The sequence below is a fragment of the Aricia agestis genome, chromosome 9 (assembly GCF_905147365.1).
Source record: "Aricia agestis chromosome 9, ilAriAges1.1, whole genome shotgun sequence".
Classification (NCBI taxonomy): domain Eukaryota; kingdom Metazoa; phylum Arthropoda; class Insecta; order Lepidoptera; family Lycaenidae; genus Aricia; species Aricia agestis.
Window position 1 is genome coordinate 2,722,383 of NC_056414.1, and position 27,920 is coordinate 2,750,302.

General features: G+C 36.3%; 2 protein-coding genes and 1 non-coding gene across 3 annotated transcripts in view; all 3 read right to left on the reverse strand.

Moving 5' to 3' along the window:
- Positions 1–820: 820 nt before the first annotated feature.
- LOC121730666 (probable ATP-dependent RNA helicase ddx17) lies at positions 821–2,358 on the reverse strand. The gene is made up of 2 exons (XM_042119810.1): positions 2,289–2,358; positions 821–2,023 (listed from the first exon to the last, which is right to left on the reverse strand). The coding sequence occupies exons 1-2, from the start codon at positions 2,356–2,358 to the stop codon at positions 852–854; spliced, it is 1,242 nt and encodes a 413-aa protein (XP_041975744.1). The 3' UTR covers positions 821–851.
- Positions 2,359–3,941: 1,583 nt separating this feature from the next.
- Positions 3,942–4,021, reverse strand: Trnal-uag. The gene has a single exon. It is a non-coding gene; the product is annotated as a tRNA-Leu (tRNA).
- A 6,227-nt stretch (positions 4,022–10,248) lies between these two features.
- Positions 10,249–27,920, reverse strand: part of LOC121730228 (syndecan) — a 308,302-nt gene continuing 290,630 nt past the window's right edge. The window contains exons 2-5 of the mRNA XM_042119186.1: positions 17,045–17,408; positions 15,615–15,727; positions 14,370–14,505; positions 10,249–10,548 (exon numbers count right to left, since the gene is read on the reverse strand). Coding sequence (XP_041975120.1) covers positions 10,376–10,548; positions 14,370–14,505; positions 15,615–15,727; positions 17,045–17,408 — 786 coding nt within the window. The 3' untranslated portion in view covers positions 10,249–10,375. The remainder of the gene's footprint in view (positions 10,549–14,369; positions 14,506–15,614; positions 15,728–17,044; positions 17,409–27,920) is intronic.

Consider the following 27,920-nt stretch of genomic DNA (forward strand, 5'->3'; position numbering starts at 1 on the left):
ACGCTGCCGCGTGTCTAAATAAAATTGGTACTTGCAATAATATAAAACTTCGTTAGCAACATTTGATTTTCATTTTGGGTTCGGTCACCCTAAATTACGTCCATCCCTCATATTCACTGAAAAGTTAAAATGTATTTCTATGGGAGATCGCAGACGACAGACTTTTTCTGCGATCGAGTCTGCGGCGCGCGGCGCCCATACAGTCGGGCTGTCGCGGCCATGCCGACTCTATGGGCGCCGCAGACTCGATCGCACAAAAAGTCTGTCGTCTGCGATCTCCCTAAATCAAATATTCTAGTATACTTCCGACTAGTAGTTTTGCTATTGAACATGTTATGTTTACTTTTTCAATGTTAAAGTACAGTTACAACTTACAAGGTCAACAAACTTTTTTGCTACACATCCATTATCAAAAGCTTCATTAATCTCAAAAGATTTGACCGCGCCTGACCCAGTGAGATCGTGACCTTATTGATAGAGGTATAATTTATTATAAACGAATTTAAGCTATAATACTAAAATATATTAATGAAGCCTTTTCAAATAACTTCACAAATTAAAGTATAACTCCACAATTTCAAACTAGTTAACTAAATAATTATACGCGGCCAAGCGCGAGCCGGATTCGCGCACGTAGGATTTCGTACTCGATACTCGATACCGACATCGTAGACCGAAGTCTTGAGGTACAGAATCCTAAAAAACAGGATATCAAGAAGGATGCATTTCAAAATCCAGTCTTTTATTGATTGACCACTATTACACTACCTTATCTTACATACTAAACATGCGCCAATACATACAGACAAGTTGACTAAGTCGTCTTTACATATTCGCTTCACTTGTTTTGACTAATAGCTATGGGACTTGGCTTGAGCGGATCCTGTACCGTAGCTGTTAGCATTAGACTCTGCTACTCTGTAAGACGCATTCACTCCCCTCACGACCGAAGACGCTGACCCTAAACCAGAAGTTTGGGCGTTAGCAGAACTAGGGTTCTGGTAGCCATATCCTGCATGTTGGGAAGAAGATTGAGCGTAACCCTGCCCGGAACTGCTGGCTTGAGAGTTGAGGGAACCGTAGCTGTTTCCAGCTGATGACTTGGCTGAACCGTATCCGTTTGAGTTGGCCACTGAATTTGTATACTGGTGGCCATATCCTGAGTTAGAGTTGGCAGAGGCGTGACCTTGAGTGTTGACCGACGTGTGAGTGTTGCCGTACTTATTCGTGTAGGCACTAGACTTTGCAGATCCTCCGTAGGAAGAACTTACAGCTTGAATGCGCTTGGGCGAGGGAACAACGTAGGACGTACCGATGTGCCAACCAAATTTCTTCTGATTTTTGTTGTAGTCTTTGTAATTTTGGGCGTTAGATGAGGCAGATCCAAAACCGTTGGCATTAGATGTCGCCAAGCTTGAATCCCCGTTGTTAGAGGAATACGCGGAGCTAGCACCGCCGTTGCTTTGAGAGTTGGACGAGGCGGATCCGAGGTTGTTCTGTGACTGAGAGTACGCGGATCCATATCCTTGGGTCCTTGTTGCTGACATGCCCATTCCGTAGGCATTGTTAGCGGTAGACGAAGCTGATCCCTGACCGAATGAGTTCGCATTTGAAGATGTGATTCCATAGCTTCCGATGCCATTGGCTTGGGCGTAACCCTGGCCCTCTGTTTTCGTTGAGGTCACAGCGTTGTTGCCGTACAATACAGATGAGGATTCCGCCCTATTAACATACTCCTTGGGTACTTCGAAGCTCTGCTCGTAAGTGACCACGCTTACAGGCGGTGGGATGTAGTAGCTTGGAACGTTTTGAGCCGCAGCATTGGCGGAGGTGTAGTATGGTGTATTATATGCTTCAGCGTTGGCTACTGCCTGTCCGTAGTAGTCATGCGGCTCAGAAGATGCGCTGCCATATGCGCTAGCGCTGTTGTCGTCGACAGTGGCATACCCAGTCGCCTGTCCAGTCTGACCGTAAGTTTGGGCTTGTCCAATAGCGAACCCGCGTCCGTCACGAAATATGTTATCTGTCGGTAGAAAAAGTATTTTTTAGCCTTCGGAATATTAGATTAACTAGTTCAAGAAATAAGGATTTTTTTTGGAAAAATGCGGATTTAATCGTATGCTAGGCAATAGGCTTTTCTGTGAATTTCCGCTACAAAAATTGTCAAATTCTGCAAATAATTTATACCCTAAAATATTTTAGTTATATGTCCCAATAAGGCTCCCTAAAGGTCTCATTGAAATGTTAGCAGCACTTAGAAAAATACTTTTTAAACATAGGTAACTTACCGTTAATAAGTACAGGACTGCTGCTGCACACCGCGAAGTAACCCAGAACTAGTACCAACTTCAGCGCCATTTTAAGACTAAGTACTGGATGAGACTGATTCTGAAGAAGCGCGCTGCATTTTATATACCTTGTACTTTCAATATTGGCCTAAAATGATCACCTACAACAGTCAAAAATGGAGTCGATAGGTTACTGTTATTTCACCGATATGTTTAGAAGTATACCTAAGTATATCATTTATAAAAATCATCTTCAAGTCAGTAACCGTTATGAGTTATAATAGTCAGGCTGATTGCACAATAGGTTCTAATTACAGTGTATAGTTTAATTTAGGTCTGTAACTGGATTTTGCATCGCCGACTAACCCAGTTTTGCGCGCCATTTAAATGTATGCTCACTATGGAGCTATAAGAATTTTAGAACCAGCCTACATTGGTTATCACTTATCATATAAACACTATTTGGATATTTATATTTTTATAGGGAAATAATGACCAAATCAAAACATAAGCATAAAAATTAAAAGAGAAATTAAAGCCAGCAAGGCTGGCTAAAGTGAAGGCTGCGCTTGCTTTTCAGAGCATAGCTTCTAAAACCGGGGATTAGACTGTCCGGGAATCCCGGGATGTATGATTGACATACCTAATGAGCGCGGCGCTCACTCGATTTGGTTGTGTTGACATGCGACGCACAGTTTGGGAAGCCCTGCTATAGCCTATATAAGCTATTATTTTTTTTGTTTCAGTACCTACTTTAAGTTTATAGATACCTAGTTACTAATTTACTATCCGTTATGTATACTTGTAATATTGTTGGTAATTGTGAAGAATTAATAAAACTCGGGAACTCTGCTCGGGATCTCGGCGTTTCATTGACGTATAATAAATAACTAGCTGTTTGACCGAGCTTTGCTCGGTATCCGATGAAAATGACATTTTCTTGAAATGATATCTAGCTAGATCGATTTATCGCCCCCGAAACCCCCTCGTGACGTTCGGGCGCTTGCCCATACAAAAGTGAAAAAAAAAAATTGGTCTATCAGCGCTGCTACTTTCACAGTGAACTCTCTATAAGGAACACATACACACCCTAAAGTATTATCACTTATTTTTGTTACATCCTGTATATATATATATATATGTCGTAGGATGATTTGATAAATCCGTGTTTTCGCGAAATCCCTAGAATTTTCGCGTAAATTCGATTTATCAAATCATCCTACGACATCGTAGGATGATTTGATAAATCGAATTTTCGCGAAAATTCTAGGGATTTCGCGAAAACACGGATTTATCAAATCATCCTACGACATATACAAGAATTGCTCGTTTAAAGATATAAGATAGGTAAGTACCACGGTAGCTCCGTACTAAGTAATTTTTTGTGCCTTCCTCTGACCTTGGGGTCGACAAACCGCTAGTGAGGGTCAAGAGTACTTATAAGTTCAAGAAAATCGAGAAATAAGTTTCTTGGTTTCGTTGAGTAAGAACTGGTAGCTAATAACAATAAAAAAAACTCTTGATGGAACCGAGACGTAATGGAAAATATTCTATTAGATTTTTTTAAAATTTAAATATAATATTATAAGCTTAATTTTAAAATAAATTGTAATAATAACACTAAAAGTAGAATTATTATACCATAAAAGAATTTGACAGCGGTGGGATTCGAACCCACGCCCTTTCGGACTGGTGCCTAAAACCAGCGCCTTAGACCACTCGGCCACGCTGCCTACTGTGTGTCTCGGTGAAATAGTGAAACTAATAATACGAACTATAACTATCTGATGAATAGTAGTAAAATTACGTTGCATTTTCTTTCATTTCATTTATTTAAGGTCGCTTAGATTTTATTTTTCGGAGATATTTTATTATTTATCATACATACCATACTCAATATTTTTCGGTTATTCATTGATACTGAAAAAGGAAATTTTATTATTCAGATATTAGACTACAAGCCCATGTCGAAAATGGATGGGTCATAATATGAACCATCTTTTCCTTTTCTACATTTTTCCCTTGTCTTAAATAGCTATTAAAGATAAATAAATTCGGAAAAATTATGCCGTACATTTTAATGCAGAGTAAGCGAAGTTCCGTACCATTATAGATCAAAAATAGGCAAAAATTATGTTTTTTGTATGGGACTCACCCCTACATACACTTTTGAATTCTTACCAGCACTCAGTTGGACAGCTTACAAGTGACGGCATAGTGCTAAATCTTATTCTTTTATGCTCTAATCGTCGTCGACCACGTCACCATAATAATGACCCATCCATTTTCGACATGGGCCTGTAGTCTAAGTATAGATAGTAATAAGTTACTAGCGACCCGCCTCGGCTTCGCACGGGTATAAAATATATTATAGCCTATGTCACTGAAATAATAACAGCCCTCTTTTTTTGTCGGGGGTTAAAAATCAGCCAAGTGCGAGTCGGACTCGCGTACGACTTAATATTATTTTGTTTTTAGTATTTGTTATCTAAGCGGCAACAGATATACACAATTATAATATGTGACTGAAGTCTGGCTATAGCGGTTCTTGAGATAAAGCCTGGCGACAGACAGACAGACGGATAGATGGACAGACAACGAAGTCTTAGTTATAGGGTCCCGTTTTTACTCTTTGGGTACGGAACCCTAAAAATGATTAAAATCGATTCAGTAGTTTTGATTTTAAATAATTTATATTCACTGTTCTTCACCCATGTTTGTTAAAATGGTATGTATCGCGGAAATAAAAGGCTAATTATTTATTATTATTACTACCCGTGGCCCGCATTGGTCGGTACTGCCGCAAAAGCTACGTCCCGCAATTTTTAAATCTGTAATATCTTCGAAAATATTAATTTAAAATTTAAATCATAATATTATGTTGTAGAGGGCCATAATCAATAATGTATTTAAAGTAAATAAGGATTATTGCCGTATTGGTTAAAATCGCTTCGAAAATTAGCCATTATTTGAAGTTAAAATTAAATGACAAAAAAATGTTATTGTGGGACATTCATAAGAGATATATTTACTTATACCATCGCGGAGTTTTCTGTAGACCTTTTCAATGTGTACAATTAACAATAGGTATTAGTGATATCCCTCCCGCGAGCGCACCCCAGCATTGGTAGCGCCAGCGCCCACTTCGAAACGGGCGTAAATCGCAATATTTTAATTTCGCCATAACTTCTAAGCTAAACGTCCAATTTTAATCATTCAAAGACCAAATATAATCTACATAAACTGTACTTAGTGATGAAATGATTTATTTTGATAAGGATTATTAGTATAAGTAAAATAAATGCGTTTAAATGTAGTCCAAAAAAAATCAAAATTTTTAAATAAAAAAATGGTTGTTGTGTCTCACTTGACATAGATAGGTATATTGTGTCGCGGACATTTTTGTAGATATTTATAAGATCTACATTTACTTAGAACATTGTATAGTTCTATCTTTTATAGTTTAGGCAGCGTACGCAAAATAAGTAAATTTTCTCGTTGTTTCCGAAAAACTGAAATATCTTACGGAACCCTATATTTTCCAACATAAAAAGTAGCCTATGTTACTCGTAGATAATGTAGCTTTCGAATGGTGAAAGAATTATTAAAATCGGTCCAGTAGTTTTTGAGCCTATTCATTACAATTATAATATAATACACGCAAAAAATAATCTTGAACAAAACCGCGTAAAGTGTCACATTTCGAATATTTGAGCTGCCAAAGTTGCAATAATAGGCAGCTCATATCTTCGAAATGTGACACCTTACGTGGTTTTGTCCAAGATTATTTTTTGTTTGAATTGATGTTAGCTATCCATTTTTGAAAAAAATATTCGTGAACGCGAAAAAACACAATAGCGGTACAGGTCGGCCAAAATCTTCGTACCCCTTAAGGTCTCTAGTCTAGTTCTGTCGTCGGTCGTCACTGGTTGGGGACCTGCTTTATTTTTTGTCCCAGGGTCCTCGGTTACTTAGCAACGCCACTACCCAGCTCTATCCTACGGAACCCTAACTAGGTTCCATGAAATGCGTTTTAGGTAAGTATCACTAAATAATGCAGTGTTTTTCAACCTTATTATGATGGTATGAAAAAATATTTGGCGACCCCCTACTATTTGCTTTTTATTAAGTATGTATGTTTATGAATATGTCCCTCTGTTGAAATTCTTATTTTTTTTTTAATTTTTATTGTTTTTTACTGAACTTTTTCTTTCGATCTTCTGCGACCCCCCAGAAGTCGCGACCCATAGGTTGAAAAACACTGAAATAATGTAATGTTTCTTGTGAATGAAAATTTCATATTCCATAGAAGAAAATGAACAATAGAAATAACATTTCCCTTTTTCATTTTCTTTTATTATTGAGTTGCATTAAATAGGAGAGGTGCAATAAAAAAACATGTCATTATTATGACCTGTATATTTACCTAAGTGTAAAGGAGCATTATATACAAGGTTGACATTAATTTATGTCTACCCTACATCTAGGCTTACGCTACACGTTCAAAGCACACAGACAACAATCGCATCGTTTTTACACAGATTACAGATCTGACCTGGGGCTATTCGATCCGGTTCTAGGGTTGCCAGGTCGCTAAACCGAAAAGCCGGACAAAGCAGGCAGCTTAGCCGGACATTGGTATTAAAAAAGCCGGAAACTCTCTCTAAACTCTACACTTTCAGTATGGCAATACGTACAGCAGCCTGTGTATATTTCTGTTTTTTTAAACAATTTAACATCTAATTGATACAATTATTTTACATCTTATTAGGTGTAAAACCTGTCTTAAAGTGGTAGGAAGGTAGTTATATTATTTTCGTATAAAATTATAGATTGAAAGTTCTACAACAGACACCCTTTAATTTTAGCCGGACACGCAATTTAAAAACCTGACTGTCCGGCTTTACGTCTAGCAACCCTATCAGGGTCCATTATGACCCATAGACAATATAAAGGATATTCTGACCCAGAAATAACTAGACCCAAGCTTGCAAAGGTTTAACAGGGTCATATTATAAATATTTCTGTTCAATTTTGAAAAGTTTTTATGTAGGTCAGATTAGCCCCAAGTGGAAATATTAAATCCATTTGATTTCATCCAAATAAATAGTCAGTAGAATATATTGTGTTATTAGTCCGTTTTAAAATAATTAATAAACTTTTAAAGACCAATGGCATTATACATATTAAAATTTAAACAATGCATGAAAAAAAGAAGTAAATCTACATATTGTTATAGTAAAAGTAATAATTATTGAGCAAAAAATATAACATAACTGATTCATTGAAATTGGTAGTAAGTATAGACTTTTAATAGATTTATTAAATAATTAACTGTTAAGCTCATTTTGGGTAACTTTGATTTGCGATTTAACTTTGAACAATACAAAACAATACATTATTGTATTGTTCAAAGTTAAATCGCAATTCAAAGTTACCCAAAATGACTGTACATTTGTAAAAGATTGTTAAGACAAAAATGTTACCTAGTATAACTGCTGTAAGGGAGCACCTTAAAAATTAAAATGCCATAATAATAAATTTCATAATTAATATAACACTGGCACTTCATTTATAATAGAAGGACAATGATTTATGAAAAACATGGACTCCCAGTTTCTGAGGGTTTGTGACAGGAGGTCACGTGACACGTTATTTAATCAAATACGCTATTGGAAATGTAAACTCCTGATAAAAAAGCTTACAAAATTGGAATAAAATATAAATTAGTTATTAGATCAATCAAAATCTTAACTCCTTGATTTAGCTGCTGGCTGCGTTGCCAACTTTTGCGACTCCCTAAAAATTGGTAAACTTATTAATTTGATTTGACTTATTTAATAAATGAAATCTCTCTCCTTCGAATATCATACATTCTCTATAATCATCCTATAAATTACAATTAAAACAATAATTTTATTAAAATCTGAAATTTATTTATTGTTTAGATTTTAGTTAGTAATTTTTAAAATCAGATTGTTTTAGAAAATTGTTTTAGAAAATTTAGATACTTATCAAAATTCGTTGCATTATAAATAATAATTATACAAAGCAATAATATTCCAATTACAAAAAAACAATGAAATTAAAAAAACTTAGCACCTAGAAACCCATATTAATCTAAAAACAGTTAATCCATAATTGTCAAAAATATAAAATATATACGACATATTATTATATAAATCATTCAAAATATACTAACCTAACATTAAGAGACAACATAAATGATATGTAGTTAACTGTAGCTACACTTGACTTTATATAGGTTTAGCTGTTTTAGCTAAACTTGATGTAGCTTTATTAGTCAAAACATAGTACAAGTGATTTTCTATAAACTGGGCGTTTAGTCAAGATGCATCTAATAAATTTTGGCTGAGAACTTCGTAACACAGCGTATGGGATTTGATACAACACAAAATATCGTAAGGGACATCTCATTTGTCAAACATTTTTATCAAATTCCATAATTTTTTGATTTCTTTACCGAAAAATTATAAAATGCAACTTGTCTTTATTCTCTTCAAAGCAATGTCAGAGTAGACAGAATTATAGAGTATACCGACTTAGAAGTTAGAACTGATGTTGAAATTTTGTGGCAATGTCGACATTAGGCATAGTACCTACATTAAAAGCTGCATGCGTTTATACAATGAATATTAATATGATATACAATATTCTATACATACCTATAAAAAGAAACTAGATTTAATTTTATGCTTGATAGCAGAATGTTACAATCAATAAGACTAACCATTATAAATATAAATTCATGATTATTTTTATCGGGGTAGTAGGTTAGTATGTTTGATTTGCAAATTATTATTTTTGTGTAACACTCTACTCGCAGCATTCTTTAAATAAACAACCATATTGAAAAGTAAATCTTAATCTTATCTTAAATTAGTCGTGTTATATTTTGGCAGATCTGATTGTAGTAAATGCTCTTAACTAAATAAGCTTCTCTTTGGGATACCCATTTAAGAAAAATTAATTTATGATGCTATTGTAAAAAAAATACACAGGGTAGGTTTATTTACAATAATTTATTTAGCGACTTGTATTATATTTATTTAGGAATGTAACTATTTTGATTTGTCTAATTTAGGAATTTTCACGTTATTTATATTATATACACATTTGGGCATTTTTGCAATAAATTCAATAAGGAAATTCAAAATGGAACATGTAGCTGGGACATACTTTGTCCGCCATATTAGTTTTTCAAATAAGGAACATTAGTTAATGTTGCCAGTGAAACTGCAAATTCTGTCCAATTGTATATTAAATATTTATCAATAACGTATTCTATATTATATGAAATATGGACGTGTCCATAATAATGAGATATATAAGTAGCCTAAGAATAAAACTAGAATGATGGGCAAATATACAATTTCAAAGCGGATGGCACATTTATTTTTACAGAAAACATTATACAAGAATCCGTAGATACATGAAAGTAAATCTAGTCATATAAATAGTGATACTTCAACAATATGGATGATACACATACAAGGTAGTGTTAAATTACACAGGTATGCCGTATGACGATGGGACAAGGATGAATCTTTTAAGGAGTATTATCTAAGATTTTCGTACTTTTAATCGTTATAGGCAATTTCTCAACAAAATTTTTACCAACTTTTCTGAAAAGAAGTTTTTCGTGTTCTGGTATATTTGACGTGTATCATCCAGTATTCGATCGAGGGCAGAGCCCTACGTATTTGGTCTTGTAGGTCGAACATGTACATTGCTTGTACTAATGTACAATGAGTACAATTAATATGTTCCATTAACAAAACTTAGTATCATCTCTATATTTTATTTAAGTTTCGACACTGTTAATCCAAAATTATTACTTATTTTCACTAGGTACTCACTTTATTTTATATTAAATTTAATTAATATAAAATAAAGCTGAGAAAAAATTACTGGCTGGCATAAAACTGCGTTGTTGCTAGTAAAAAAAACATAAGTTTTGAAAATGGAACATTCGAAACCGCTCCACGGCGGCTGGCAGCTCGAGTTTTCAAGATGGCGCGCATTTAAAAACTTCTCGGCTGGTTTTAGTAGACCTGGGGCAGGTCTCACGCGTAGAACTCCCTGTTGTTGTGGCCCTTGCCGTAGGAGGCGGCAGCGGGGCTCCGCTTGGGCTCGTCGAGGGCGTAGGAGCCCTCGTCCTTCTTGCGCATGCGGTACACTATGAACATCACCACCAGGATCGCGCATAGCAATCCCACTACCGCCCCTCCGATCACAGCTGAAATGAGAAACGTTTGGATGTTACTTTTATTGTCATTTTTTTTGCCTTTTGTTGTGTAATGTGTGTTGTAATAAATTTCACCAAAATAAGTAAGTACTTATATGGAATCAATCAAATTACACCTAGGGAAGTAAAATTCGCGTTAGCAGTTTCATCATTTTGGAAGTGGGGAAGTAGTCGCTTAGCGTTATAAAATAGTGTGTAGGTAATTAAAGTAAGTCCTTTATCACGATTTAACATGAATGCAAACAACTGATGAATAATTAGTATTAAAAATGTATGTATAAAAGGTGGGACGACCGCTTAGTTGCAGGCCCATGTTGGATGCGAGTAGCAGGAGATCGGTCATCTTGGCGTTCATTGAGAGAGGCGTAGGGGAAGGTGAGGTAAAATGATCCCCTTAAGGGAAAAATCTTAAGTAGATATGGCTAAAGTTGAAGGAAAAATCACAATATTTATATGGCTGGATGTAGTGAATTTACCAAACTTCGTGATAGCATACTTATTTTTTATCATATGTACGTACTTTTTTTGTACTAGAGGCTTTTGTAAAAGTTTAACTAAGGGATCATTTTATACACCCCTATGTATAAAATGATCCCTTGAGTTGGGGTAAAATAATCCCAGAGATAATATTTATTGTTGATAACCAATTTAAGCATATAAGTAAGAAACACGCATCTTTTAGTTTATTAGCAAGTTTTTTTAGGCTTCGGTAGCCAAAGGATAAAAAGGGGAGCAAATTTATTAAGATTTGCTGTCTGTCGGTTTATCGGTCCGTATCAAGGCAAAACACGATAGTAGTTAGTGACTTCTGAAATCGATATCTTTGATAATATATTTGTTCTTTAATAATTAAATTAAAATAAAATAACAATTTCATCAAAAGAAAAATATTCGCCAATTTCTACTTTATATCCAGGTATCATTTTATACACACAAATAGGGATCATTTCACCCCATATACCAAATTCCAAGAAATCAATCAAAACACAACCATCAAATACCACGTGGGGTGATCTAAAACTGTTTAAATATTAGGTAACTGCTATTAATACTCTATAACAAAATAACATTTAAATAAACACGAATTCGTAAAAAGTTATGAAAGTCCAAAAACAGGCTTAATTTAGATCAGAGCAACACTTTTTAAAAAGAATTAAATAAAATTTCGCCAAGCGCTCTGATCGCCATGATACTATAAGTGGCAACTGGCAGGGTTATGGGCAACCCGTTTCACGTGCATTTGGAAAGATGCCTCTGGTTTAATCTGATTTAAGGGGAGGGATCATTTGACCCGTAGGGATCGTTTTACCTCACATTCCCCTATGTCCAGCAGTGGACGACTATAGGCTGATATGATGATGGTGATGATGATGATGATGATGATGATGATGATGTATAAAAGATTAGACAAACCCCAGTCAGAGTATGTAGGCGGCTGAAATTCGCGAACGATATTGATAAAATATTTCGACATCCCGTTGATTCATAATACAACGATAATACAGTAAATTCTCAGTTCCCGCTAATTTAATTATACCTACTGATATTATAATAAAACTCAATGCTGACCGCAACTTCGTTACGCCGAAATTAATTTGTCTTGCAGGAACCGTACATTTTCCCAGGAGGGCATGTGTAAAGTATCTAAAATTTAAGCTATCATTTAAGTATGACCTTTCCTAATTCCTGCGACTCGAAACATCAGCTCTTAGATACATAAGGAAGTACGGAGATGCTTTGATTACTAATTATCTGGGGGCACGGGAGTGCCCCCGCCAAGATGAGCCAAGCGAAGCGCGCAAGGGCACTACCTACCTTTTCTCGAAACGTTTCGTCGTATTTTTGAACCCTCGTAACTTTGGTTTGAATAATTCCAGATTGTTGAAATTTTTAAGATATAATGGCATGGGTATAGTTATTAAATGCGCAAAGTTTGAATACCGTAGCTATTATACTTTAGATTTTATAGGTGTCCAAAAACCCGCAATTTGGTCACTGACTCACCGATCATCAAAACTGTTAGGGTACTTCCTGAAGTCTTAGAAAGCTGAAATTTGGTATGTAACATGATATTAGTACTAAAACAACAAAAAAATTATCAAACCCAACTTAACCTATATCCGTGCCATTATAGAGCAAAATTAGGCAAAAATTTGTGTTATTTGTATCGGAGCCCCCCTTAATTTTTTATTTTAGTATATTATTACATATGAAAGTAAATATATAACTAAGGACTTTGAGAAAAATTCAAGTACCTACCTGTTGCCATTATTGATATAGAGCAAAAAAGGCCAAAAATCACGTTTGTTGTATGGGAGCCCCCCTTAAATATTAATTTTATTTTGTTTTTAGTACTTGTTATTACAGCGGCAACAGAAGTACCTACATAATCTGTGAAAATTTCAACTCTCTAGCTATTATCGTTCTTGAGTTACAGCCTGGAGACAGACAGACAGACAGACGGACAGACGGAAAGACAGCGAAGTCTTAGTAATAGGGTCCCGTTTTTACCCTATGGGTACGAAACCCTAAAATACGAACTAAAAGAAAAAACAACGTACCTAAACCAGCTTACAAAAAGAAATGAAATACCACCAAAAACATTTTCATGTAAAAAGTTGCCAAGAAGAGAACATAATATTATAGTTCGTGGTGTCAAAATTAGTGAGATCTCATGTGGAGTCAAGTTTCTAACCTTACATACTCAGCCCTAAATCTAAAAACCTTAATTTTCTACTAAAGCGCGGCAAAATATTTGATAATAATATTATAATGTGTCAGCCGCACGAGAAGAATCTAAAAACTCTACACATTAGTCAAAATTGGTGGCTTGATGTATGTATAAGGAAGTACGGAGATGCTTTGATTACTAATTATTATTTTATCTGTTTCAGCATTAGTAGGTTGAGAGGTACCAGGCAGACAGACACATTTTTAAGATTATTATGGATCATAGTATCTACATTGTGTAACAACAATAAGTGATGTCGTTTTTTTTTTTTTATGAAATAAGGGGGCAAACGAGCAAACGGGTCACCTGATGGTAAGCAACTTCCGTCGCCCATGGGCACTCGCAGCATCAGAAGAGCTGCAGGTGCGTTGTCGGCCTTTTAAGAGGGAATAGGGTAATAGGGGAGGGTAGGGATGGGAAGGAATTAGAGGAGGGTAGGGAAGGGAATAAAGTAGGGGATTGGGCCTCCGGTAAACTCACTCACTCCACGCCGGTTTTCTGTGAGAACGTGGTATTTCTCCGGTCGAGCCGGCCCATTCGTGCCGAAGCATGGCTCTCCCACGTTGAAGCATTTCTCATAGAAACTGTCTAGTCAAAAGTAAATCTTTCATCTGGCCTTTTTACAGCGAACTCTATGTAAGGAACACATACACCCCTTATAGTTTTATCACTTTGTTTTGTATTAAACATGATCAATAAAAAACAGCATGTTTATTGTTTCAATCCTGCATAAACAGTCCTCCCGCAACACACGTCATACACACCGGCGCGGATGCCAGGCTGCGCAAAACAGCTAGTGAGCAGCTGACAGATGACCACAGTGAGGCGTCGGCCGCACTGCATGCGGTCTAGTTCTGAGTTCTCTGTAACCTTAGAACCCTACACACACAAAAGCAGGCGGACTGCGACCTATGCTGTGTGTAGAGTTCTAAGCCACCACGTAGGTTACAGAGAACGCGGAACGCAGAACTCGGAACACTGACCGCTAGACCGCATGCAGTGGGGCCGACGCCTCACATTACCCGACCAAATAGGACCCGACTATTTGCAGGATAGGTCCCATTATCTGTACGATACATACCGGCGAGGATGCCGGGCTGCGCGAAGAAGCTGGTGGCGCGGTCGTCGGGCTTGGCGTTCATGATGAACACCACGCTGTCCGCCGGCCGCTGCTGCCCGCGGTTCTCCGACCCCGCCTGCTCCTGGTCCACCTGCTCCTGAAATGTCCACATGGGGTTTTTGAGCAGTAGCGGCGTTAGGGGGGGAGGGAAGCGCTGGGTAACCGCTCAGGGCCCTGGATAAAAATGGGCGCCGAAGGCACCGCCAGCCCCTTCCTTTTTAACACTCCCTTTTTAACACCACCTGTAGCCCTAGCACGGTAACCAGTGGGAATGCGAAAGTATAGACAAACTGTGGAGATATGGTGGAGATTAACTTAATGTGTCGTTCCAAACTTTTTTCGTTCCAAAAAATTCAATTAAAATGCCCTTTGTGACAGACTATAGTCACAAACTGTGGAGATAAACTTAAGATGCCGTTCCGATCTTTTTTCGTTCCGAAAAATTCAATTCAAATGCCACTTTATGACAGAATATAGTTCTAAAAATTCAAATAACTTTATGACATATACTATAGTCTGTCATAAAGTGGCATTTTAATTGAATTTTTGTCGGTCGCGATTAGCCGCGGTAAAGATCGGAACGGCACCTTAAGTTTATGTCCACAGTTTGTCTATACTTTCGCATTTATACTTTTCGTCGTGCTAGCCCTACTGGTAGTGCTATTTTCTTACCAATCATTATTTACACCTAAAACCTTCTATCCTATATCCTTTCCCGTGTCTCAAAGTATCTCCATACCAAATACCAAGCGGTTTGGGCGTGGAGAGATAACAGACAGACATACTTACTTTTTACATTTAAAATATTTGCAACTAGAGGACTCCCACAACTCCGTTGCTCCAAAATTCGTTTATCGAGTTGGAACAGTATATTTATCCGGGTTTAAAAGTTTAAAACTATCCTAGGCCCTTTGCTGGGACTCAAATTAAAAATGTATCACGTGAACTCCGGCCTGACCGAGTATAACACCTCACTCGGTCGGAAGATTTTCCTTTGTATTGGTATGGATATATATGGATACACATAATATCCATACCAAGCAAACGCTTCTAGGCCAAGTTTTAGAAGAAATAGATGAAGTTTCGCTTGATACCTTCCTATCCAAGTAGAATCGACCTACTGAAAGAGGTTACAAGTTATTTCGCTCACATTCCTCACATTTACATACTATTTAGTTTGAATATAGAATTCAACATTATACTCACGACAGAGGGGTTGAGATCCTCCCCTGATAAGCTGATGTCGGTCTGGTCTGGACGCTGGTTCTCTTCAACCAATATGCGAGGTTCGATCGGCTCATAAATCTTTGGTTCACCGGCTGGAAACACATAGCAGTCTATATTAGTAGCTGGCAAAACACACGGACAATTAAAAAAGAAACTTTATTTTCTGAAAAAAAAATTGCAAGTAGTGTAGCGCGATACGCTAATTTTAATCCTTTACGCTTTTGAATTTGTTACACTTTCAAAATCAAACTGCCCTTATATTGATATTTTAAATTATTTACACAAATTTGCATTTTAAACTGTACATTTAATATGTACATCTCAAGGAAATTCCCAGGATTTATTCGCGGTGCCAATGCTTTGCCCCAGACAAGTAATAACTAATAAACAATGACCAATTTCATGGTTTTTACGTCATAATTAATTTTAAACTAAGCCGCGTATCAAATAATAAATTGTGGTTATTGTTAACGCTGTTGAAAATTGATCCAATTATACCGTAAAATTATAAATTGTAATACATAGATTGGTTTACTGGTATGAGAATATACTGACATTAAAAGCGGTATACCAGATGACGAAGACTCTACAACAACATTGATAAGACTAACGCATGAGTGGGGATCGGACTAGCATGATATTAACAACGATCAAAGTAACAATGGTGATGAGACGATTCTAAGAAAATTCAAAATTCGAACATGCGTTGATTTTTTTAAATGTGGTAGATAAAAATTGTAAACAGCCAGTGGTATAACAGGTCCAGCAGGCTTTAAAAACTATCTTACATAATTTTAGGGCTAGCGTTTGATTTATCATGTAAAATAGTTTTTTATGATGATAATATCATGCAAAGTGGGCAAATGGTGAATGTCATAATATCGAAGATAACTTACCGAGTCCCTTGGTTAGGTTTATTTTAAATAATACAATTTAAATATAGAACTCGACATACAAGTGTTGCGTGTGACAACGCCTGAGGCCGACTAGCCGAGGAAAATTATAAACAAAATGACTGAGAATTAGCACTCAATAATTACTATTCATGAATGAAGGTTATTCTGTATTAAAATCACGCGAAAACAGTGTTATTGAACCCGACATGAAGACACTTGTAATGGAAATACTTGGAATACATGTGTAAAATTTTCTATATACTCGTAAAAACATTTGTAGTAGAAAATATTAGAATCCATATTAATTTAATAGTTTTAATACCTTGCGTACTTTAACAGGCAACACATATTTTTTGCAAACCTACAATACTCTCATTATACTGCCAATAATATTTTTATATTATTACATTATTTATGACTCCAATTAAAAAAAAACCTGAACTTGAAAATGGGCGTCGGTACTAAAATTAAAAAGAACGCAACAAAAACTGGCATGCTTCAGCCACTACTCACAACTGACTACATCGAACTTGTCATCTACTGGCAGGACGGGCGATTCCGTGTCCGGGACCGGCGGCGGAGTGGTGGCCGGATCGGATTCCGGCGCGACACTCGCCGGTTCCGGCACGATCAGCCGCGGACGGCCGGCGAATGCACGATTGGAACTATAGTCTTCATCATCTTCCAGCCCGTCGGCGTCACCTGAGCCTGATCGCGCGTCTTCGTCGTCGGTGCCGGGTCCGGCGCCCCAACCTGAGCCGGAACTCTCGTCCGGTTCTAGGCCGGAGCCCTCATCGTCGATGGGCTGTTTGTCAGAGAACGGGCCGTCGTGCTGCGGAACTGCTGCCTCCGGCGCCGGCACAGCAGTCGCACCCTCCTGGAACGTTACATCCGTCACGTTAAAATACTGTAAATATTAAGAAAATTCCGTCTTACGTAGACAGTAATTAAGTAGGTACCTTAAAATAAGAAATTGTTATTTGGTAAGTCGGTAATAACTAATACATCACAAATATAAAACATTATGATGCATGAAATATCAAATAAAATAGAGAGGAGTATTAAAATCATTAATATGTACTTTTGAAGGAATTACCAATATTTAGGTACCTACTAATTTTAGGTAATTCAAGTATCAAGACATATCAGACACACTATACGGTATACCCCCTGAAAATGTTGTAAATTTGTCATATTTGAATTTCGAACACGATGCAAAAATGGCTGCATTCTACGTTCTCGGCTACCTTAAAGTACCTGTCCTAAAAGCATGCGATTATCCTGGGCCTAAAACTAGGTCAACAGGCAAGTGACACTTGTGCGTGAAAATTGTTATCAACGCTAATCATACGTAGAAACAAAAACATTGTGACGTCACCAAATCAACTTTACTGCGCACTTTTCAAGCCGATCTATGATCTTACAGAACCTTGGGATGGACTTATGGAGCTTTCTAGAACGCATAGGAACGGCTTATTTAAAATTCTTTTCAAGGTGTGATTTATTTGCCAATGCCAATATTGTATACTTTTTCAGGAATTTCACTACTAGGAGTTTACTAGGGGGGTACAAAATACATTCTTACCTGCTAAATCGCGTTAAATCTACAAGGCCTGATAATTGCACTATTTTTGAGCTTTTGGCAGTGTCCTTTCGGCTAGCGTAAGTTGTATAGTGGTGGGGCGATCGATAAGGCTTTCGGGGTGTCGGCGCGGGGAAAGGGGGGGGGGTTAAAAAGCGCCTTTGGAATAGTTCCCACTACCCGCCAAAAGATGGCGCTTCGCGGTTTCGGTTTTCAAAATAGTTCCGGAAAATTTTGATAGAGCGCGCTGTTAGGTAAAATTTTCCCCGCACATTTTTCGTTGTTCATACTAAGTACTTGGTTAAATGCATTGCATAATATTAATTTGTATTTTAATATCCTAAGCATTGTTCTTATTCGGTAATTAGTAAAGTTCTTTATGCATATCTAGAGACTTGTTAAACTGGTAGAGACCACATGCAAAGGAATGTTTTATTAGAATACAAGTTTACTACCAGATAAATTAGTCCCAACTCCACTCATCTAATTCCACTGTGTTATAATATTATTTATTTCTATTTTTATCAACGCAAATATTTGTGAATTATCGTCATGAAAGTAAAAAAAGTCTGACAAAAAGGTTAACTTCCAACTCAGGAATCAGTCAATGTTATACCTTAAATACGTATAGATGTTGACGAAACAAATGATATAAATTCATATAGCATAAAAACTACAAGCTATAAAATATTAATTAATGAATGGGGACACAAGAAAAGGTTAAAATTTTGTCAGTGAGTTAAAGTCTTAACTGCAGTAAGGCGCAGCGCATACGACAGACTACCTATCCGTCACGCACTTTTTAGTCCGTGGAAAAAGAACCTATGCAATTATATTATGCAGCAACGCACACATCTGCGCTGCGCGTCGTATGCGTTACTGCAAATAATTGTATAGGTTCTATTTCCACGGACTAAAAAGTGCGTCACGGATAGTCTGTCGTCTGCGTTGCGCCTAAAGCTTCAAAGTTAAAGTCAATATTTGTGGCTAATGGCGATTGTGATTGTATACCCACGCACCACAAAACATGCGTAGGACAAAGTAGATTGGTCTAATTTTGTTTCTAAACATTAAATGGATAAGAATAATCAAAGTAGGCGTAGGAAACAGGTAGGCTGGTTATTTTGAATATAACTTTAATAAATCAAAGTAACATTCAAAGTTAAAATAGATTTGATTATAATATTGTTCACGAAATGTGATTTTAGAATGTATTTGCCCGAACAATTTTGGTATTTACCATTTACGACTGTAGTAAGCTAATCTCGACTTAAAATATGTATAAGTACGTGTAATATTTTTACTTGTACCTATTTATAGTCGACGTACCTGTTTTTCTGTGGCGTTATAGCTCCCAAATGAATAAAAGGTTTATGTTCTAGTTCGTTTTGTACCCGACTTCGACGACACAAGGAAAAATACAAAATCATCACCCGATTTTGCCAGTCTATGTATTTATGTGCCCTCGTAGCAGTTAAACTACAGATTCGATTTTAACAAATAAGATTTCAAAGCTTAGTAATAATGCCGCGGTTAACTGGTTAGTACTAAGAGGTGACCTAAGCTATATTTTTTCCAATTTTTATTTTTACATACTTATTTGGATTATAGTTTTTAAACTTAGGTAGGTACTACTTGTCTTATGTCATACAGAATCATGATCTTAGCCATCATTCTAAGAAGTTTGTTTTTCGACTAAATCGACAGAAATTTTAAGTAAACTCAGTTTTAATTAAAAATAAGTTATTTAATTTTATAATTAAAGTGTATCGGTGTTTGTCGTACAAACAAGTATATGGGACGTCATGTAACCTAAAGCTCCGAAGTTAAACAAAGCCTCGGCGAAACCTTTAAATATGCGATGAATTTCCAAGTGGGCACAAAAGGCAGTTGGGCAAAGTTGGGCGTACGGGGAATATTAAGTGGACGGTCAGCAGAAAAGTATCCATTACTACATTAACGTAAGTCGCTAGAGGACGACGTCAAAGCCAGTCCACACGGCGCGTAGCGGCAGCGTTGCGTCGACGCAGCGCTGCCGTTGCGTTGTTTTACATACGAATAACCAAAGGTGTTTAACACACGGTGCGCTGCGTCGTCGCAACGCACACATGACAGACAGCAGCCCCCGAGACGAAGCGGGAGGGGGTGTTGACGTTAACAGCTGTTAAGACTGCTTCGTAATAACGCTGCGATGATGCAGCGCCCGTGTGGCCGGCTATGCATCAAACGGCAGCGTTGCGTCGACGCAACGCTGCCGCAACGCGCCGTGTGGACTGGCTCTAAGGCTGGATGCGGCGCGGACGCGCTGTTTGGCGGCTACATCGAGATACAAGCAAATGTATGTAACGATTTGTCGCGGTCGCGCTGTCATTTACATACATTTGCCTATGATTTTGCGGTGTAGCCGTCTAATCGCGCGTTCGGGCGTACGCATATAAATCCAGCCTCAGGCTGCACCAAACGCAAGGCGCAGGGACACTATCGATTTGTATGTGTTTTTCCATGAAATATCCTCGACTAGATTCATGTTAGTTTTGTAGAATATTTTTAGCTTAATCATTAATGTATCTTTTTATATGAATGAGTAAAATAATATTGTTAGAGCGAGTGAATTAATAATTCACTTTTGATTCGTAATAACTTTAATATTTCAAATTTATTACGAACCAAAATTAAATACATATTACCCAATTACTTATAAAAAAGTTACACAAAGGACGCGGTATACTATGTTTTGTCCTTATGTTGGAGAACCCCAACCCAACAGACAAGCCACACCAAACACCAAAATTAAATATTGTTTAGTCGTCGTGTAACTTTTTATTATTGAGGTGGATAGAACATAACAATCTTATCAGTAATTTGCGTTTTTTGGCAAAAATAAAGGTTCTGCTGACTGTACCTGCGTAGGCTCGGGAAGCTATAGGCCGGCCCTTCCAAATGGTTTACGGTCTACGTTAAGTATTCTACGTAATGTAAATAATTACTATGCAAATTACTTTAGTTTTAGGACTCTCGAAAGTCTTGAAGTGGTCTTGAAGATAAATTGATGAAGTGTCATCAAGAACTAGAATGATCTTTCCCACAACTTGAATTTTCAATTGCCAAAATATTATATGAAACTAGGATTTGACACTATTTTACGACTGAAACCGATTTGAATATTTGGCACAAAAAGCTGTTTAGAATTTTTGCCCGAATAAAAGGCATCATATTTCATGTCGGTGACATAAAATATTATGACACCTAGTTTATAATATAAAAGTAAGCACAATTTTATTTACCTAAAGATACTATGAAAAACAATGAGTTTAGTAACATAGAATATCATTGATAAAAAAGAACACATGGTAAGGTTTTTGCGGTGATAATTTTCCTTTGTGACGAAGTCCTTAACTACGCTCAATTAGATAAGGAGCACAAAGGACACGCAAATATTTATATTGTGAGGGCAACAGACAACTTAAGACTTCAAAGATAAAGTAAATCAGGGGAACAAACAAAAGAACTCGAGTGCTTTTGTCGCGTTGGCGCCCAACGTGGGGCGAAGACGCTAAGTGTGACTGTACCTTTATGAGGACTGTCTTGCGAATGTACTCATACAGACACAAATATACATATTATAAGTAAATAAGAAATTATACTTACGTTCTAATTTTGTCATTAGGGAGGTATAGAAATACCACGCTAGATATTGGACAAAGGATGAGACAAAATCGTAGATTGTTATTTCTTCAGTGACAAAACAAATTTCTACCTCTACAAACTCAAGTGTATAAACGAAGAAAAATATAGCGCAAAAAACTTTTTCTTTACTTTTATATTACATTGCATTCATTTATATAATGAACATAAAAACATTGCGCCCCGGCTTTTAAACTTAATGGATAGTAAAATAGTTTGACATAAGATTTAGACATCTCGAAGGGAGGACAGGGGACATAGCGGGGGGACATAAGGGGACATCAGGGGACACTTCCACGCCTTGACCCACTTCGTCTTGCCGGGGACAAGTTAGGGTCAGATCATACTTGCGGAAAGTTGAGACGCAAAGCACAATTCTGAAAATGTACCTGTTAAAATATATTATGTAAGTATTGTGTGGCGTGGTCATGTTTTCATACAGATATAATATGTTTTAACCGAGATGTAAATGTAGGAAGTTTATTTTTTACCTACATGATGTGATGCAATATTCTTCAGCATTGCATTCTGAGATTCTTCATAAGCTATATGCTTCTACTCCTTAACCCACGTTCGCGAGTTAAAATTAAGTCTCTCATTTCAAATCACACCTTTTCAAAGGACCGTTCACCGTGGACACAAGGGTGAAACTTGAATTTTTAATTTGGGTCAAATTAAATATTTCTCTGCGCCAGTGTGTTCTGACCCTATCCTCGACAATTGGAACCAAGCGTCGGCCCGGGGGTATTTAATTACTTTCAAATTGTTCCACCGAACGATTGTTAATATTATAATTTACATATTTATTAGGGGTAAAAGAGAATTTGTTATTGAAACCGATACCGTTTTGGTATTCAGGTATTCCCTAAGGAAATGAAAACTTTGCGCGAAGTTTCCACTGTCGAGGTTTGGGAATACCCTTGTATTTCCCACTGCCATATATACTTTTAAGTAAAAATTATGTAGAAAATAAATAGAAAATAAACATAGCCAGGTACATAATTATATTATAGAATATAGACTGTCAAAGTTCTTTTGTTGGGGAAAAAAGTACACACAATTTTGTCTCGAAGAACTGTACAAAATGGCTGCATTATTGTTTAGTTCTTACAGCCCTATATTACAGACAACCTATCCTTGTAATATAGAGAAGAAAATGTTTAAATGTATCTGTGTGTGTCATTGTCTTAAATTACAGTTTCCGGACTTTTTTCCCACTATAAAAGATATTATATGTAGTGTAATATTTTTCGCTAAGCGATGTCAAATTAGTTTCAAAGAAAATTTAATACTTTACCCGTACCGGGCGTTATTCATTCCGAAAATAGTAGCAATATTAATAAAAGCTAATAAGTGTAATAACTCAGAACGATCGTAAAATCTCTGCCATAACTTTTTACATAGTGAAGAAGCAGCCTTTATTATATTTCGTGAGATTTTTTACTAACGGGAAAGCAATGTTCTATCCTCCATTAGGGTTGTCACAAGCCGTTTTCCGCTCCTGAAATATCAAATTAATTTCCGTTCCAGCGACGCCATAACTTCGCGCAAAGCTGTCTAGACTTTGTCAGAAAATATTTAATGGATATAACGTAACTAGCTCCATGATGATGACTCTTTATAGTGATTTAAAACAGGATTCTAAAAGACGTGTTTGTCGATTTTAAATTTTTGTAAAATCGACAATACACAACTATTTTTTTATTAATTTCTAAACTATTCCGTTTGTGTTTTTGGGGTCAAAACCGCCTTAAAAGGCTAGTTTGTTTGTTAAGATAAATTTAAAGCTTAAAGTTGAGATGAATATTTAATCTAAGAACCAATATACAAAAAAACCAATAGGCTACTTGACCTATATTCAATTTCATTGAACAAATACATATTTCTAGTAGAACTTGGCCTAGGAAACCGTATTTCATCCTTATCATCAAATAAAAGCTTATGATTGATAAATAAAGTCGATTTGAAAAGATGATTTTATGAAAATAGGATTTGTACTGACGAAAACGCTTTTGCGGTACTTCCGAATTGGATGTGACGTCATTCTATTCGTAATTTAATATCTTTTATTTATCGCGCTCGTTATATGTAAGTTTATTTGTACATAAATAATAAAAATAAGCCTACAAAGATTTTTAAAATATATTTTCTTGAATAATTGAAATAAAACATCAGTTTTATAAATTATCTCCATTTATTCTAGACGGGAAATGAAATGGCCAAAAATTTTCTCCAAAAGTTTTCGACATTACAAATGATTTCTAATTTCTTATTTAATTCTTTTATAATTTTGGGCACTTTTAGACGCGTACATTTAGCGTATAAAAATATTCAATAAAGAGAGCTTAAAATACAAAACGTATGACGTCACACTATGACGGACAGTGTTTTCGGCGCCATTTATAAGGCATATTTTTCAATTAACATTTTTATGGGTTTCTACTGTCTAAAATATTAAAATATTAGTTTTTTTTTGTAATAATGAATGATTATGAAGCGATTAGCATGAAGAAAAAAGTGAGGTCAAGTAGCCTATTAATGGACTGCCACTCAAGCAGCCTAGATTGTGGCTATAATATAATCTAATATTTAGACTACAAGTAAAAAAAAACAGGAAGTTTTTAAGATTATTAGAAAAACATACTCGTATTTTTGAATAGCTAAGTGGTAAGTGCCAGCCCTAGCCTCTAGCCGGAAGAATATCTCGAGCTTGGAGAAAATTAATAAAGTGCTATTTTGTTTTTCCTTTTCGCTTTCCTTACTATTCGTTTCATTAATGTCGATTTAAAATGTTCTATTTTAATTTTACTTTAAACCCTATTAATTTATAACTAAATTAATAGGGTTTATAAATAATAAAATGGTCTAAGATAGACTTGCGTTTATAGTAATTATTTTATTGTATAAAATACTGTTAACTGTTGGTTAGTAGTACCTAAGTAGCCTACAATCTATAGAATAAGAATAAAGAAGAGTAGATAATATTTAAGGGTGTGTATTGATCCCTTATGTAAAGTTTACTGTTAATGATAAGCAGCGTTGAAAGAGTTACATAATATGTTTCTATGAGAGAGCTCGAACGTCATGAATTTGACCATACAATAGTTTTTTTTTTATGTATCGTTATTGTAAGAACACCCACTTCGACAAAGTATCCCCCTTTTTTTTATTTTTATGAAATAAGGGAGCAAACGGGCAAACGGGTCATCTGATGGAAAGCAACTTCCGTCGTCCATAGTCACTCGCAGCATCAGAAGAGCTGCAGGTGCGTTGCCGGCCTTTGAATGAGTCATTCTTCATGAGCGACGGTAGCGTCATGGGTGACCCGTTTGCTCGTTTGCCCCTTTATTACATAAAAAAAAAAACTCACACCGAAACATGATACAAGCCAAAAAAAAAACAAAGCCCTAAAAACAAGATGGCGGATTTAATTACAGCGAGCAATTAATAACAGTAATAAATTACCGTCCGTCCGTTTTGATTCTGTGTGAGATTTATCCGACCTTCTCCAAAGTGGCGGGATCTCAATTTGTTATGTGGGTCGCCACTCGCCGTGTGTGAAAGAGAACTGGTGAAAACCTGTATAGAACGGTCACCGAACAGGTAGAAATTCGATTATTGATTTACATGTATTTGTTTCTTTTGCTTTTAATATCTCGATAGTGGGAATCGCAGACACAATAGACTGTAAATTGTTATGTGGCAGCCGGGTGTCGCTTGGGGATTGATGGCTAAATGTGATTCGGACTTCGGACTTATGCATAAAGGTCGTTCAAAGCGATCGCGATAGGATGGTCAAATTGCCTATTAAGCATAACGCGAACGTTAAGACGATCGGCAAAATGGAAAAAGAAAGTGCAGTGTTTGATTTTGGCGGTAAAAGGAGTAGGCAGGGCGCGAAGCGCGCGCAAAGGGTCACGCTATTGGTAGATATTATGTTACCGCTAGAATGAATACGTTAACGTGCACATTACCTAGGTAATATGCAGATCCGTTAAAGTGTGAAATTTTTAAATAAAAAAAGCTTATAATATTTGCACTTTACCTAGTAAGTTTGCATTATCTTCCTTTGTAAAAGTCCTAAAAACTTTGACCTAAGCTTGTCAGCCTAGGACTGTTGTCGTTTTGATTGGTTTTATTCTAGTTGGTACGATCTGTTATATTTTATTAGTGGAGTAATATTTTACTTCAATTTATTAATTTATTCCTTTGTTTATGTCCAAAATATTATACTAAATAATTCTCTACAATTAAATAACATGTTTTATTCAAACAAAAGCTTGTTTTATGTAATTTAACGAGAATAGAATAAACTTCTTGCACTTTAACTGACTCACCCAGATAATCTACAATCTAACTGGCTTGTAACGCATATTAACGGTAACAGATATATGATCAGTTTTTTATTGGTTGATTGCGATCAGGCGGTGACATGTTATTGGTAGATAATACGGCCTGCAGTTTTACAGAGCGATCTTACTCATACAAACGAATTTGTGTCATTTAAATCATTTTGCCCTCCTCTCGAAACATACCTGTAACAAAAGAACATTTCATTATTTTTTGAAGAATGAGGATAATAACAATTTCTTTATCTTTGAGTAACAACCACGGTTGTAAGTTGTAACTATTAGAAAGAAGACAGAACAATAACAAAAAAAAAACATTTTCACCTATAAAATTAAGCAGCTACAAAGATAGTATATTAAAACATCGGCTAAGCAATTTAATTAAAAAGCAGCACAATTATAATTGAAAACCCATACAATTTTACGAGAGGAAGTTTCCTGGCAAGCTCGTTGACGCTCCGAACTCACGTATCACATTATTGGGCAGACATTACAGCGTCCAATTTCAGCGCTTTACAAATATCGGACAATATTTTGTAGGCTGGGTCTCACCGAAATCTGATTAAGGTTTAATAATAGTCATGTAAATATTATATTTTTTATTTACTCCATATTAATATTAAAGCTTTCTGTCTGTCTGTTACCTTTTCACGCCCAAACCATTTAACCGATTTTGCTGACATGTAGTATGGAGATACTTAAGTTCCAGGAAAGGACGTAGGATATTTTTTATCTCGAAAAAATATACGATTCCCAAGCGATAAACGAATTTAGACGCAACAGATTTGCGGGATCATGTATTTTTAAATAAATACTTTCTTGGTCCAGAAAAAAAGATAATGTGGTAAGTACGTGAATAAGTAGTATAAAATATGAAAAACCCTTACTTTTCGCTAGAATAAAAAATAATAAAAGAAAAGATAGGTAATAATGAAGCTCAAATACAGCGGTTGTACACAATTTATAGTCGCGTTAAACACGGATTTACCGCCAACATAAATCATACGGACTTTGCCGTAATGACAGTTTATTCCATTAATACGGTCATTTGTGGCCTTATCGTGCCCCCGCAGGGCCCCCGCCCGGGCCCCGGGACCCCAAAAGGACCAATTTACGCGGGGCCCCGCGGCCTAACAGATTATATCTGACTAAGAAAATCAGTGATGCGGAAAATTGCGTTGTTACTATTACTGGCGCCGCGCCGTCGTTACGTGAAAAAAATTTTTTTTTTCCTTTTGTGCGTTTCAAGTTTATCGGATTTCCAGCTGTAAATTGGAATGGGATTACCATGTATGCTTTCGCATAATAGGCCGCAGATAAAAGTTCGCGAATATTTTACAGAAAAAAGAAAATCGTGGTCCAAATGTTGGAAAAATAAAACCAATCTTTTCCTTTTGTTTGACTCTATTTCGTTAGAATGAATTATTCGATATGTACATACTTTTAAGCGCAGAGATACAACCTGCATTTCTAATATGTATAAAATGAGAAGTGTGCCTAGTCATAAGGTGCTATAAGCAGTAAAAATGATTAACTATAAGCTTACTAACATTGCATCAAAGTAAGAAGTAGTTACAACATTATTCCTACCGAGTCACTGTATTAAAATCCGATAAAACAAAAGACGGAGCGGCAAGGAAAAATACTTTAGGAATTGTGGCAAGTATTCTTTTAAGAATCGTGGGAAGGAAAAAAGTCAGGACACGCTACAAAAGAATCTGGATTAAGATTTCCCTAGTGGTGGTTAAAAGGCTGTATAATAAGGATTTATGGG